Source organism: Pagrus major, chromosome 7, assembly GCF_040436345.1.
Source record: "Pagrus major chromosome 7, Pma_NU_1.0".
NCBI classification, from domain to species: domain Eukaryota; kingdom Metazoa; phylum Chordata; class Actinopteri; order Spariformes; family Sparidae; genus Pagrus; species Pagrus major.
Window position 1 is genome coordinate 15,249,910 of NC_133221.1, and position 16,777 is coordinate 15,266,686.

Consider the following 16,777-nt stretch of genomic DNA (forward strand, 5'->3'; position numbering starts at 1 on the left):
ACCAAACAATAATTGGTCGCCCTTTCTGAGAGGCAACTCATTTCTCTATGCTTGTCATCGCCTCTGAAAATATGACAGGGACAGTTGTAAAAACCCAGAGATCCTGGCACTGACACGTTCGTGCACACACACATAGCCACACACATATACACAGAGGGACAATAACCGCAAACTGAACAATATGTAGTAACACACAGTGTACTTCCCAAGAGAAATCTAGGTCAGAGTCAGACCGAATCACGATGAAAGAAGACATTCTGGAAATATCATACTGCTACTTTAAGTCCTCCACAATCACGTACTGCGATCCAAGCAAAGCATGTACATATTAAACTTGGAATTTTATTATGCTTGTGTGTCAGTTACAGTATACTCAAACATGGACACCTGCATACTGTTCCCATCTCCTGCTATCAGCGTTTGTTGATTCCCACATTAATAAAGGACTTCCTCCAGCTCCGGAGCACTCAGATGTGGCTCTTCAAAGAGAAGCACAGTCTGGTCATGAAGCTCAGGGAAGACAGTGAACTTTTCAGTGTGAGGAGGGGGTGCTTGCACTTCATTTAACCCCTGTCCCACCACCACCACCCCGTCTCTGCCTGTGGAACAGAGCAACATGGGCAAGTCCGACAGACGTGTTGGAGCTTGGATACTGTGTAAGTTGGCGCCCCCATGTGGCAAACAGTCCAATTTATCCACTTGTGACAACTCCAGAGTTCAGCTAAAATGAAAAATTGTGTTTTCTCCGAATTTACTTGCACAATTAAGCAAGGCCTTCACCTTCACCTTCTACATGCTCAATCTTCTACACCTCATTGGAAATTTCCCTGAATAAGAGTAGCAGCTAAACATGTGTTTGTCAGGAAACATTACACTCCACAAATGGAGTTAACTACTGAAAGGCAACTGCCACAATATAGCTGTTAAGTCCCCACCAGATCTCCACAGACCAGCTGAGTTGACTGGCTGGGAATGCAAGGGGACAAGGTAACACAAAAAGCAGCAAATGACACCTCTGCCCTATTCCCCTCAAATGACCTTCCTGATGTCATGCTGCTTTGCTCGAGGAGCCATTACTCGTCTGTTATCGAACAGAGCGACGGAGCACAATGACTTCATAAGACGAGTGGTGCCCGAGAGAGGGAGGGAGCGAAGGGAGGGTCAAGAAGCACAGGTTCTGAAATCATCCACACGTTTCTAAACAAGGAAAAGTATAGGTCATTATTCTTTTCTGTCGGAAAACAGTTTCCTCCTCATGGAGAGAAAAAAGAGAGTCACAAAGAAGAGTTAAAACATTTTTTTTTTAAAAAAGAGGCCTTTTCTGGGCTTTTTTGATCTGTTGGTCAAAGCTTTTTTTTCCCATCCAAACCAAAAAGGACCATGCAGAGGCAGGATCCCCCACTGACAAGCCAAACAAGCAGGTTCTCGCCTATCCTACAGCCCAAAAAAGTTTTGTCAAAGTGAAACTGGGAGCAAAGGAAAGAGACAGAATTTTCAATGGGTTTCACTACGATTACGACCGAGGCCTGTGACTCTCGCAGCAGCTTCCTCTCAATTGCCCCAACATTCATTTTGCTCCTAACCACCAGTGCCTGTTTAGAAATACAAAGGTGCTCTGTGTCCACACACACTCATTTAAATGCACGCGCACAGACACACAAACATACGCAAAAGCCGAGAGAAATACACTATAAATACAGAGGAGCAAGCGTACAGATCGCAGATGAATATGCATGATGTAAGTTTTACATTTTGTACTTCACATGACCTTGATTATATCTTAACAACTAAAGAACAGCCTCAGAAACATCAAATAAAAGGAAAGCAGAACACCCACAAAGTAAGAAATAGAGAGAAATTAAGTTAAATAGACTGAAAAAAGATCAGGAAAAAAGAAGGCAACACTAAAATCAAACAAATTATTCAGTGGCTGGGGTATCTGGCTCACAAAGGTTATAATTTAAGAACAAATTACAGATATCATAACTCTAATTTCATTTATGGAATGCGAATGAAAGGAGTGAAACAACAGTTGCAACACGTAATACTTGAAATAACAAAAAAGTAAAGTACTGCATGCAGACAAAATGTCAGGAGTTGCAAGGAATTGCAGACAAGACCTCCATGACAGATGAGTGCTGCCATCATCAGCAAGCTAGGAGGCAAGGCCTTACCCAATTATTTTAATATTGTTTGTAGGCCAAAAGCACACTACAGTCATTTTCCACATATTTTAAACCACAGTCTACCTGGTAGCATCGTCACAATACAGGCATGTCTAATTTCGATAGAATATTTTGGAAAATATCAATAATCGATACCAAGTTCGATACCATGGGGAAAAAACATTGAGGGCATAAAATTTTGTTTTTTATCAAAAGGTAAATATAAGAAGCTACATGTACTGTGTGTACTGTGTGTTAAGCACAACAGGGCAGCATGTATTACATTGCTGTCAGAGAGGAGAGTGCAAATACGGAGTATTGAAACTGTTTCAAATATTCAGTATTGATGCTTATCGATATTTCCATATTTTTGACAACACTGCTGCCTGGACTGCTCTGTATTCGTTTGTTTTATTGCCAGGGAAAAAGCACTAACATATGTGATTATTCAAAAAGTCTTCAGTTATTTCCTCACAAATAACTGCGTCACCAAAAACATTTTGTTTCTGAAAAGTAAGAATTTATGTTAACATTTATACCATTATTGCCTGGTTTGGAGCACAAACAAAGGCAGAGGCAGTGTGAGCTACAGATGCACCTGAGTTATTTCCATAAGCTGCAACTAATCTTATATCGTTGCCAAACTAGAGAACAAAAACTCTCCAAATGTTCTCCTTTCATTAATAAAACTGAAAGATTACCCAGAAAACTGCAACCTAATTTCTATTTTTTGTAGAATGTCTGAAAAGTTAAAACAAAAAAAAACCCAAACACTTAAATAAATCCTATTTTAGCGTTAGGGAAACAAAAATATTTAAGTAGCAAGGTAAATGACGCCCACTGTATGTCTATGTGCATAAAGGCATTTGCATAAGGACCCACATACACAAACAGGAAACCAACTCCTCTTGTCTAATTCTGTACATCCACTGTAACGTGTGGCTTATTCCCAACATACAGCACCGATCTTGGAGGAATACAAACACACACACACACACACACACACACACACACACAATCAAGCTGTGATTATTATCTTGAATGTCCGGCCAGGTTCAGGCAATGGCGGCTGCACATAGCACTTACACACATGACAGGCAGACATCCTCCCCCACACATTCCTTCAGAAAGTCATTCACACAGAGACCCTCCACTGCATTCATACATATGTTATAGACACCAGCACACACACGCAGACATGCAGACTTACACACACAACACAGATGCAGACATGCACGCGGAGAATGACAGAGAAACAGCGAGGAAGACGAAGCGAGTGTTGTTTTCATAGTGATTCCTTCTGCTCGACCACAGAGCAAAATGAGCAGGGAGAGACTCCTGCAGACCCAGAAGTGCTCAATGAAGACAGATTGCACTTGTGCAAGCTAGTCTGTACGTGAGTGTGAGTGTGTCTGTGTGTGTGCTGGCCAACTTGATCCACGTCCATGCTCTTTAGGCTCAAGACCCTATCTCTGCCCCCCCTCAGCTGCGGAATGCTGCAGTGATTGCTGGGTAATTACCCCGACGCTTTATTCCTCTGCTCCCAGCACCATTAGTATTAATTCTCTTCTTTTTCTCTTTTTTGTAGAGAGAGAATGGACGCCCTTTGATCTGAAAGAAGAAAGAAGAGAAAGAGAGAGAGAGAGAAAGAAAGAAAGAAAGAAAGAAAGAAAGAAAGAAAGAAAGAAAGAAAGAAAGAAAGAAAGAAAGAAAGACCACCGGCCACCCGGTGGGGACCACAGCAGCCGTGTGCCAACCTGTAGCTTCTGACCCAGGCCCACTTCACACTGATCTGGTCAGAGAGGCCAAATACATCATACAGTCATATGTTTTAACTGAAAGGCAGAGGGTCAAACTGTGACACACACTCATCTGAGCAGGTTCTGCCTGTCTCAGACACTTACAGTATGAAAAACATTCTGACACGTGACTGCCAACAGGTTAGGTCAAAACAGGTCAGCCTGAGTAATGGCTTGTGTCATCATCAGGATACAGTCAGCTTTAAGTTCTTCATCACGTCGGCGAGTCATCGAACACGTCTGGTTTCCCGACGTGAAATTCATGTGTTGTGGTCAGGAAGGACTTGAATAGCTCGAGCCTGACACATGGCCCAACACTGGGTTTGTCTTGACTGATGTGTAGCCTGGCTCCAATCAGCCCGCCTCGGGCTCTCACCATTAACCCTGGCTGATTGCTGATAGGAGCAGAGGGGGATACAGGGGGGCCTATCACAGGCTGTTTACCGGAACCTCCCCAGCTCCAACAGGCTTATCTGTGGCCATGTCTCTGCACTGTGATTGGTCAGATGGAATCCATTAGGATGAAAGGCATTGGTGGCCTCATCACAGATCTATCAAGATCACACACACGCTGGAACGGACTCGTACAGTAAAGGGTTATCTATAAGGATCTCCGAGAAATACAGATGTTACACAGACACAGTTGCTCACCTGGAATACTCAACCCCACAGTGTATCTGTTTATTAACTTGTGTGCTGCACAATATCCTCATGAAGCAGCCAGTGCAATTTGGTCATTTTGAGATGAGCCAACACACATAATATACATACTGTTTGAGAGCAATGCATATAGACGAAGTCAGACACTAAGGTGGTGTCAGCCTTCATGCAACAAATATTCTAGATGTTTTATAGAAGCCTTCAGTCAGTAATAATATTCAAGCTTTATTTAGCTCTACTTTTAAAATCATTTAAAGGTTAAACTACAAGCAAAGGCCTGTTCACCCTGCTGTCGTCTAGCAAAAGACCCTCCTGAACTCATCCTCAGCACTTCACCATATATATATATGTTTCTCTTTTGTAGCATAAAGGGACTGCAAATGACCCTTGAACCTTGAATAATATTGCTTAGGGGTTGGTATCTTTTCAAAATTTTTTAAATACAGGTTCCAATACGCTAGTTTCTGTTAGGGATGCTCCGATCAGGGTTTTTTGCCCCCGATACGAGTCCGAGTCCTTTGATTTTTGAGTATCTGCCGATACCGAGTCCCGATCCGATACTCTTATAATACATTTAAAAAATTAAAAAGATCGAAGAAAACTATCCAAGGTGTCCCTTATTTTTTATTATATTTTACCACCCCTCGATATCCCAAATTTACATATCTGACAGTTTGCAACTGCATCGTTCTCGTCACTCACTTTAAAATACTTCCACACAGCAGACATGGTGCGCCACAACTCGCCACTCCGCTTCAAAACAAACTGGCGTGCTGGTCTTCTGCGCATGCGCATGTCGTAAACGGTGGTAGTAAATACTCATTTTATTTTTTTTATTTTGAATCACCAATAGCCCATATATCAACAATCTAATACAAATAATGACTAAATAAATATATATAAAACCGATCTCTGATCGGGTCGTAACGTCCGAGTCCCGATCGAGTCTTCAGTGGCGTGATCGGCCCCGATTTCCGAGTCACGTGATCGGATCGGTACAACCCTAGTTTCTGTGTCAGTATACTTCTTGCAATACCTTAGTCTGAGAAATGTAAAGCTTTTTTCTACTACTTTCATTTCAGAATTCACATTTTATTTAGCATATTACTGGGATTGGGTAAGTAGCTTTGAAATTTCACGCTCCACAGAAGAGGCACAAAAACTTGCCTGTGGCTGATACAACTTATTTGTTGGAGGTCTCAAAGGAGTTATAGATTAAAGAGAAGAACACCTTTAGGGTTGAAAGGCTCGAAACAACAAGTTGTTCAAACAAGTGTTTGAAAAGATGAACAAAGCCAGAATCTACCGAACCACTGACTAAATCAAGAACCGCTGGAGAATTTTGAAGGCAGCCTACTAACGACTAATGGATGATCTAAGAGGAGAGTGACGACTGGCGGACATAACTTGCTACGCTGTGTATGTAGAGTTTGAGGATACCTCATCTCAGACTCCTGTTCCTGCTCAAGAGGACAGCAGCATGACTGGTGAGTAATGAATGAATAAATCTAAATCATCTAAACACACGTTTATCGGATTATGTTTTTTTGTGTCCATGTAAACAGTTAAGTTGGAATCTCTAATCAGAATGATTTTGCTCAGATTGAAGAAAGACTGTCCATGTATACACAGATAAAATTCAGTTTTGTCTTACAAGTTCATGAACTTTGCTTAGAGAACATTAAAATGAGCTGTTTCCAGACTTAGATCAGGAATAATCTGACCAAAGATAACTAAGAAGTAATAGTAATAAGTAAACATTACTAAAAATCTGACCGAGCATTTGATGCCGACAATAGTCTGTTCTGTAATCACATTTTAGTCACTAATCAAAAAGTATTGAGGTTTCATACCCAGCTTTTAAAAAGGGTGCGACATTGGACATAATGAACTTTTTGGTTCTTATTATACGACTGTTTTAGGAAGTAGTTTAAAATGGGACGGAGAGATCATGGTCCATCATACACATCCGTTCACAAAAGCAGTTAGCAATACTCATGTTTGTTTATACAATAAACACTGTGCCCGTGCTGGACTAATATTTTCCTTTCTATCAACATGCAGCGCTTCCCCTCGCTATCCATATGCATCAAACTCAAAAGTGCCAGTGTTGTTTTGGGGCGGTGTGTAAAACATGTGGGAGGAGGGAGAGAAAAGAGAGAGAAAGGAGCAGTGAAGGGGTTTTCAGGAAAACATGGGCAGCATAAACCTGCATGGCCACAGCAGTTTGCGCAAGTGAATATGGCATTGATAGCAGAAGATTAGACGGTATGGATCCATGAATTACAAGGACAAGAACATGGAGGGTATTTCAACAAAAACGAAAGCTCATAAACTTAGGAGCTCCACAGAGAGAGATCAAAGTGGGTGAGAGGAAACAGAGGAAATGTAGAAGGCCGGGGAACATCTCTATCTGTATATCACTCTCTCCCTCTCTCTACTTTTCTTCACAATCAAAGGCCGTGCCGTTCTGATGACACCAGGCCAGATCCAGCGATGACACCAGGCCAGAGCAAGTGCTGAAAGAGTCTGGCAGAGGGCGCGCTGAAACAGAGCTGGGCTCCCCTGAGAAAGTCTCGGGAGACCTGCTAGACACTATCATAAATAACAGAGACTCTTGTGTAGAGGGCATCCTTCTATATAGACACACACACACAAACATACACACACATGTCCAGTGCAGCTCTAGCAGACGTAATCGAATCTCCCTGTCTGTGGTTGCTATAGGGAGGGAACATGATAGGGGATACTATACTTCTATGCACACAGCCAGCCTTTTTAAAAGCATGAATATGGATTGAGACGACCGCAATGTTTGAACATGAATAACACATGTATGCCAAAACCGCACCACAACCGGCCCTGCGTGTGTACCTCCCACACCCCTACCCCCGCGGCGAAAAAAGAGGAAAAAAAAAAAAAAAAAAAGGAACCAAAAATGAAAAAATAAATAAATAAACGCATCATTATGCATTGGTCACGGTTTTCGTAGACCGAGGGCTCAAACAGAGCGGCCACTGTTCTGTGTTGTGATACGTAAGTCCAAAAATGCCCACACGAACCTAACATGTGTTATTTTCATTCAAAGAGCAGTTCCTCATTACTTTTAGTTAAATTCAGCCTCTAACTATTAGGATCAATGTGAGGCTCAAACAACAGGAATGACATCATGGTGCAGTGCAGTAAGTGCATGGAGAGGCCCCATAGCAGAAGACAAAAATCCTCATACTCTTCTGAGATGGAAAATAGGGCAGCAATGAGTGATGGCTGTGCTGCAGTTTAAGGTAGTCTCTGCGACAGTGAACTCTAATGATTTCAGGGTTTAATGCCGGGCCATCTTTGTGTGGATATTTCTCCAGTATGTTCAGTGTTGGGAAAAAAAAGGGGGCTAAAGAAGCTTATTTACGTTTCAGAAGTTCTGCACTTCAAACATTCATGGGGGTAGGGCTTCACGATATAGTAAAAAATAAAAAAAGATTGAAATTATTTAGACAGATAATATGATTTTGATATTATTTACGATTAGTTGGAATGATCATTTCTGCATCACAATTTTCATTTTCACTGAAAAAAAACCTGATAAAAATCATGATGATGTGACATTTGTTGGGGTCTGTACCAAACAAACAAAAACTTCACTGTAATGCTTTGCCTTTATGAAAAAATCTTCTTCGATTCAGATATTGAACTTGGCCATTTAGCAGTTTCAATAATGTTTGGATTAATTGTTTGGCCCTAGATGGGGGCAACAGACCCTTGAACTCTAAAGTCAGAGAAGAAGGTATAAATTTGGTTATGCTGAATTACTCTAATTTCTACATAAATGAAGTCGCCACCTGATACTTAAAATATTAGGTAGAAACCAAGTCAGCTTTTTAAAGGATAAGTTCACCCTAAAATGAAAATTCAATCATTAACTTCTCACCCTCATGCCGATGGAAAGTCAGGGGAAGTTTTGAAATCAAAAAACATTTCTGGTGCTTAACATCAAAACAACGTTGCAGGATTCTCCTAAAGAACTGAAGTGGACGGGGACTTGTTTTGAAAATGTTTTAAAAATACATACAGCTTCTCTGGCATAATCAAAGTCTCCAGAAGTCCAGGAATCCCGGATTTGATTTAAGAACACATTATTTAACACCCATATTTAAGCCAAAATCTTCACTTTAGCCGCGAAGCTAAAGGCATTGACTGTGCGTCGAGGGTGTAAATAACATCTTTTCAAATCAATTTGAGATGTCAGGGCTTATGGAGAATTGGATTACACTGGATAAGCTACATGGAGCCATTTGACCTTTTTTTTGTTGTTGTTGTTTGTTTTTTTTGTTTTTTGTGTTTTTACATTTCAAAACAAGTCTCCATCTACTTTAGTTGTTTAGGAGAATGCGGCAACGCTGTCTTTATGCGAAGAGCCAGAAACATCTATTGTGATATAGTTTTGTTTTTTGTGAACTTATCCTTTAAACACTACATAAAAATTAAATAAAATTAATAAAAGGTCAGTCCAGTAAGGCACACAATCACAGAAAAAACAGAATGGCTCAAAACATCCAAAAGAACGCAGTGACAGGGAGGAAAGTTATGATTTACTCGTCAAAGAATACAAAACTGCAGAACTGCAACAAGAAGAGATTCACAAACTAAAGATTGATACACCAAACAGACTCCCTGTTGTTATTTACATCATCTTCTCTTCCATTTTATATTACACCCGCAAAAACATCCCACAGACTGTTTTTGCTCTTAGTTCTCCAGATGTCAATTCCTTGTGACTGGGAAGAGAGCGAGTTGCGCACACACACACACATAAAAAGGCAGAAACACATTATGACACATCAGCTGAACTGTCATCAGCATGTGTCATCATCACCAACACTCTGGGTGGTTTGGGAATTGGACCCGTTTGTAGTCAAGATAGAGAGCTTGTCATAATAATACAGATGCATCTCGATGACACTGAAAGCTGTCCAAGAGGATGACACATGTCTGTGTGTGTGTGTGTCTGGTATAGATATTGACTCTTTTATCGGTGGGGAACATATACAAGAGATTAATAGCCCTATTAGCCCTATGAACTATTTAGTTGAGTCATTCAGAGCTGATAATTTTATGAGGAGGAGGCCCGCCAAAACTTTTAAAAATGATCTAAGCTAAACCTCATCCCATTGTGTTGCGAAGCAACAATGGTCACAGCAAAGCTTTTTAGATGAATCACACATCACATAGCTTTCATAAGCATCTCTGGTGACCCATTTTCAGCTGATCCATCTTACCTTTTCTGTATCCAGAATGTTTTGTCATATCAAAATACTTCCCCTTTATTGAGGAAAATGTGCCCTTGATATTTAGACACAGGAAGCATCAGGGAAAGCTTTATCCTGTGCTGGGAAGACTTCAAACATGCAGGGTCGCTCTTTGTTTTTACGAGGGGAATGCAATGACTTTTACAGTATGACACGAGGAAGGAAACAAGTTATGCTTCCAGTGTGCACTGCTGTCTTTCCCCTTGTATACAGATTTGTAAGTTATAGCGTCCTGGAGTAGAGACATATTTTGTGAAGAAAAAGGATGTGCGGCTCCCTAAATCATAGCTTAAAAGCCCAAATGTTTCAATATTTTGGCTTCGGATTTAAGTTTTGTATTCCACTGAACAAGTTCACCAAAACATTTTTTTTTTTCTGTTTAGAAATGTCACCACTGAGTGATTATTCATAACACGTTACACGGTAGGGTTGGTTCACCCAAATCACAAAAAAACATCTTTTCTCATGTCCTCTGGAGGTTTCTAGCCATACAGATACTTTTAGTATTATTTGGCCAGGTTTTCTGGCGCCACCCAAATACATCAGAGATTGATGGAATTTCAGTTGTGGTGCTCCCAGCGTTGAAAAAATATATTTAAAATTTCTACAGCAACATCTCTTTCCAGAAACAATGTCCTGCTTACTGTGGGTAATCCACAGACCTCACTGTAAACAGTTTTTATTGGAACTCCTGACTTCTGAAGACAGATTCACTGTAAAACTGTTGACAGTATGTTGACAAATGGATTTGTTCCTGGTGAAGCCCAGTCCAAAATTTTGAGACACAAGTTCAAAATGAGGTGAACAACGCTGTAGTGTGTAGCTGTTGTGTGACTCCTCTTTTTGTTATGTTATATTATTGGTATTCAGCCTTTGTCATATGACACAGAATCAAACAGCGGATGTTGTAGTTATGTATGCACCCGGACCATTTGGCAACAGGATGCCCTTCTACATATGCGCAAAGGAGGTAGAGCAGGTCGTCCAGCAATCGGAGCGTCCCTGGTTCGATTGGCATTTTCTATAGTCTGTGGCCCAACAGGTAAATTATTTCTCCAACCCAATGTTAGTGAAAGTGCTGTTATTAGAAATTAATGCATCAAACATACATTTTAGATGAATTAGATGTATACACTTTGAAATAACATAATGAAAAAAAGGCAGTTAAAGTGTATCTCAGCTAGTGTGTCATGCAGGGGTTTTCTACTCGGAAGTTATGATCAACAAAGATTTTGATTCGGTCTATAGCTGAAACTGAGGAAAGGCTGAGGCTGATGAATATTGAGCTAATCCTGTCAAAGAATTAAATAGACCAAAAGGCTCCAAACAGCTAATTAATTACATGGTTTAAGTAGTGGAGAGTGAGGAAAAGGAATCAACCTGCAACATTTTATCAACCTTTAACAAACACAGTTGTGTGTCAAAGAAGTGACTTCATATTTGACTTCATATGTAGATGGGAAGATGGAGGCAAAAGCCAAAAAACTCTCTGTTGACGAAGCATGGAGAAAAACTTTTGTGTGAAGAGATGGAAAGGCAAAGAATGACCAAGGAGAGAAAGGCCTTTCAAATAGCTGAGACCAGGACTACCTTCCAGTACGAGAAGGAGTCCATATAAAATGACAGAAAAGCCTTAAAGAAAGAACTCAAGGCAAAGCAAAGAAGAAAGAAGGCCCTTGATGCAGAGAAAAATGCTATGTCTGAGGAGAGGAAGGCCTTCAAGACGGAAAAGAAAGAGATGGCCATGACGAGAGAGGCCTTCATTCAAGAAAAGTCTGACATGCAGAAGTTGAGAGAGGCTTTCCAGTTGGAAAAGGAGAACATGGAAAAGGAAAGAAAAACCGAAGGGAAGATCGAAGGGAATATCCCATTAAAAAGAAGGCCTTTGATGCTGATGATGATGCCATGATCGATGACAGGGAGATGTTCAAGATATAAAAGGAAGAGATGGCAAAGATAAGGGAAGGCTTACATTCAAGAAAAGGCTAGCTTCCAGAGAATGGGGGATGCTTTCCAGCTGGAAAAGGAGAAGACTGAAAAAGGAAAAAAAGAACTTAACAAAAAATGTAAGAGGAAAAAGGCTTTTAGTGCTGAAGAAGCTGCAATGTGTGAGCAGAGGAAGGCCTTTAAGATGGAAAAAGATGAGGAAAGCCTTCATTCAAGAAAAGACAGACATCCAGAGGAGCTGGGAAGCACTGGGCAAAGGCGCAGACATCATGATGCAGAAGAATAATGCATCAATGAAAGAACAAAGCGACAAGGCTGTCAACATGTCAGACAGATCATCTCCCAGTGTCATTGAACAAGGCAAGTGCAGCTTTTAAAGGAAAATTTCTGCAAAAAACCTTCCAAAGAGCAAAAATACAATCACAGAATCTATGAAAAAACCTTCAAAGATTCTATCATTGACAAGTAAGTGCTTTTAGCTCGTTTACAACTCAATGATGAGATTTCTTCTGCACTTACACAGCCTTACACACTGATGGCAAGGGTGTCACAGGCCAGTAGCCCATGAATGTGCAGAGCAAAATTGATGTAACAACAGATAAACATCGGCCACTGCTATAAGTGAATGTCATTTTAATTGCCAATAGGCCGTTAGCGGACAACAAGTTGAATAGCGGCCGATGCCAATGTTCAGTAGATGCAGTATGTCGGTTCATCCCTACAGTACAGTACAGTGCAACTTTGTTACATTTTCCAACATTTTCAAGAGTGATTTTTAGTGTTTGTTACAACAAAATAAGTTACATTGGGTATCAGTTGAAGGACAGGTCTTTGTCACCATAGCACACTTCAAACAGCATTTAAAAATTATGAATAAGCATGCTAATTTGAGATGGCTGAGCTCTTGTTGGTGGTACTGAAGTAGTTCAACTACTTCATTCTGCAAAAATCTGACAAAGGCTAATAAAAATTCATTGAAGTTACTAGAGTGAGCTTCACATTCAGGTCAGCCTCAACACATCTGTTGAATGTGCGATTAGTGTCATTGCTGAAGAACATGGAGTCACCCTTGAAAATACATCCGTGGGTTTTAGATTTGTGCCTGGGGAAGACTTTATTTTGCTAGCAAAGACTTAAAACACACACAGACCTTTTTCAGTGTATTTTATAATAGGCCAGAAGCAACTTGAAGAGAGTATGAAGAAAACTAGCTATGACTCCTAGCGCCAGTCCTGCCTCACCCTTGGGACACAGCACTATAAATTATAGCCCCCAGGGATGGATGGGAAATGGGAAGTCTGGAATACCAATCAGATTGTGGTCAGTGTATACAGTGTGACTAATGGAGTGAAACACCTGTCGGTTCACAGTGTAAAATGGTCTGGTTCTTCATTCAAATATCACTTCTTCTCCAAATAATTTCATCTAAACACATGTAAGACAGATTATATTTTAATGCTGAATGAAAACATTTGTATGTTTTTGACCACACAAGTCATGTATTCTTTATATTGCTGACCATTTTCCAAAATGTGCTGCATCACTGCTCCGATTTCTAAAAAATAAACTGTGGCATGATGAATGAGTCAAACAGCTTTTGAGATTGGGAGCGACAAAAACAGAAAAGGAAAAATGCACAGGGTTCACAGAGGAAGAGTGAGGACATCTGCAAGGACAGATGAAAACCATCTACGAAGGGATAAAAACTAGCCGTGAGAAACAAACCTTCAGCCAACACAAACCAAATATTTGCCATCATCCAACCTTATGTCGCTCTTTCCATCGCTGAAATTATGAAAATGGCAAGTGAGGCATACAGTAAATTAGCCCACAATAACTACATAACAAAAAATGTAAAATGTATCTAAAAATGTCTTTAAAAAAAACACCAATAGCGACAAAAACTTCCCACCAATGCCTCCAGAATGAACCTTCGAGTTCGTATCAAACATGAACAAAAGGTCAGTAAGCAGAGGGGCCCCATATATCTGCTACAAACTAGCTTATTAAGTACAATCTGTAGGAGGGACTCAGAGGAGTGCTGGGTGCACATGAAGGTCATCGTTAAACTTCTCCCACAGAAACACCTGGAAGTCACACAAACGTAATAACGCATCTGAACATATTCATTTGCTCATATATACACACACATACACAGACTGATGGCACTACATGTGACCTTTGGAGCCTTTTTTCCATTAAACTCAGCAAGGGGGAGGGCAGGAGGAGAGAGAGGGTGATCTAATTTGAGGACATGAGAGGAAACAAGGAAGTTGAGAGGGAACCTTTATGTGTGTGTAATTGGTCTATGGGGGAATTGCCAACATGCACACCACAGGTGGCCACAGGCCCTGCCTAAATAGCTAACCTTATAAAAGTCATTAAGGCTTCGCGGTGAGAGGGTTTGTGCATGTGTGTGAGCAGGTGTGCACATAGACGGATGTGTGCTGCTCTGGGAGCAGAAATAAGATGTTGCTGTCACTTATATGTCTCATCCACTGCATAGTAAAATGTACGTCGGTGTGTGTGTTCACCATATGTGACAGTGATCAACTACGGTAGGCACACATTCAGTGATTCATTTAGCAAACACTATTCACAAAGACAGCAAGAGGATCATGTGGCAAGAACTCAGAACAGAGAATTAATTGCCGATATGGCTGACCTGACAGTGTGCGAGCCATTTTTATTTTTTATTTATTTTTTAATAATATGGCCGATTATTCAGGGAGAATAACCTGATGTGGTGACAGTCAATAAACCTGCCATTGATCAAATTTCTGCACTTCTTTATTTCCCTATAAAAGTGATTTCATAGTTAGTTTTTCCTGGCAAAAGTAGAATGAAAAAAGAAAAAGACTGAATTCTTTGAATTTGTTTTTTTTTCCCTTTATGAGTGTCACCCTAATCCTAACTATAATCAGGACTTGCTAACTCTGTTCAAGCTGCATCAATTGATCTTTTGGTCACTGATATGTTATCACCTTATAAAGCTGATATGGTTAAAAAAAACCACCTGTTAGAAAACTTTGGAGCAGTCAAGAAGAGATGTTTCTATTTAGAGTCTATTTTTGGTCTCCACCATTTCAATTTTGGATCACCCAAGTTAATTTTGACTGGGCTTTTTTTTTCTTTCTAATTACTGATGTTTATACTGGTCTTGCTTTAACAGAAAAGATATGCTGTGGCAAGCAACTAGCACGTCTGGTTGATAATGAGACTTTTTACCTTTTCCTAAACATTTTCAATGCCGAGAAAGCGTATCATTTAACCGCTACAATTTATTTTATAACAAGCAACAATGAAACAGCCTACTTATCATGTTTATTTTTTGCTGTGGATTGAGTAGACTAATAGATCCATTTGTTAAGAACACTGACACTTTAATTTTGTTTAAGGAAATACCATCTTGGCTCAACATCCACCCACAATGCTGCTTCTGCTTTTTACTATGTTTACCAGCTACGAGCTAACTTTGTCTGCCATTCAGTTCTGGGCAGGGTTACTTTTTCGCTAAAAATAGCTGCCTACTTTAGGTGGAAACGAGCTAATAAGAATAATGAGAGTGAACCAAAACACTACTGTTGCAAGACAAACTGATACATAGAACTGAAGGGAACTGCAGAGTCAGGTAATAATTCTCCGTGGGTTTGTGATCAGTGCAGCCAGCTTTAATAAAAATGTTCTGCTTTGTGAACCAGTGAAAGATACGGCCTCTCCAGAAGGTCTCGTCACATTTGACAAGTTAAACTAACTTACAAGGAGTCTGTTTGATATGTCCTTTGGCTACACTGCATGCAATACTTCAGGCACTGTGTGATGATGTAAATATCTGCACTCACTTACCTTCTTCTGTAGGACATTAACCTTCCTCTCCTTGACATCCAGCATGTCCTTCATGTCTCTGATCTCCCCCGTTAGTGTGCTCTTTTCGTCCGTCAGGTCCTGCAGCTGCTTGGTCTTCTTGGTCAGGAACTGCTCCTTCTCCTCCAGTCGCACCCGCAAAGCATCTACCTGGAAAAGACAAGAAGGTAACTGATAAGCTGATAAGAAGCACAAACAGACAGACCAGCAGGGAGTGAGACTGACATATGGTCAGACAGAGATCACGGAGTGGGTGATATAACTCAATATTCATAGAGTTTAGCCAGACAGACAGATGGGACTGGCCAGCATTTAGGCTGAACGTAATCTGTAATGGACAGACAGTTTGATGGACAGGCGAAGACACTGAAAAACAGAAACACTTGTCGAAATACAAAGAAATACACAAAAAACACAACGAAAGCTTGAACCAGGATTTTCTTCCACTTCTCAGTCAGGTGGCCCATATGTTATCATTCAGCAGTGGAACTGACGTGTCTCAACACATTTACTTGTTGACATTTGGAAGTAGTAAAACTTCAGCTTTGACCTACTGTCCATAATATGAACCACTGTGGACTGATGCTGTTTAAGTGTGTGTGAGAGAGAAGGGGCCTGGAGCCCGTCCCATCATTTGTTACTGACAGTGCTGTGTGATTGGGCCAGCACTGCCATAGATCAGACTGCTCACACACTTCACACTCACACACTGAAATCCTCCAATGTCTGGCTGTGCGCAATGAGATGAGTGATATCTGAGCTCACTCCAGAACTTCTTATTGGACATATATCAGCGTTCTGCCGCACCGCCTTCAGTGACATACACACACACACACACACACACACACACACACACACACACAGAGACACTCTCAGCTGGCTGTCATGAACGTGCTCCTCTGATCCTCTTCAACACCTGATTACATTTCCAGCACTTTTTGCCATGGCGCAATGAGTGAACCCATTTGAACTTAATTTTAATTTGTCCGTGCGTGTTTTATATGAATTCAAGACACACACACACATACTGTAGACAAAG

The 16,777-nt window shown here is 40.7% G+C and overlaps 1 protein-coding gene across 1 annotated transcript in view; it reads right to left on the reverse strand.

Annotated features, from left to right (window-relative positions):
* LOC141000099 (ERC protein 2) overlaps positions 1–16,777 on the reverse strand; it is a 122,914-nt gene that overhangs the window by 71,446 nt on the left and 34,691 nt on the right. Inside the window, 1 exon segment of the mRNA XM_073470732.1 lies at positions 15,721–15,888. Within this exon segment, the coding sequence (XP_073326833.1) occupies positions 15,721–15,888 (168 nt within the window).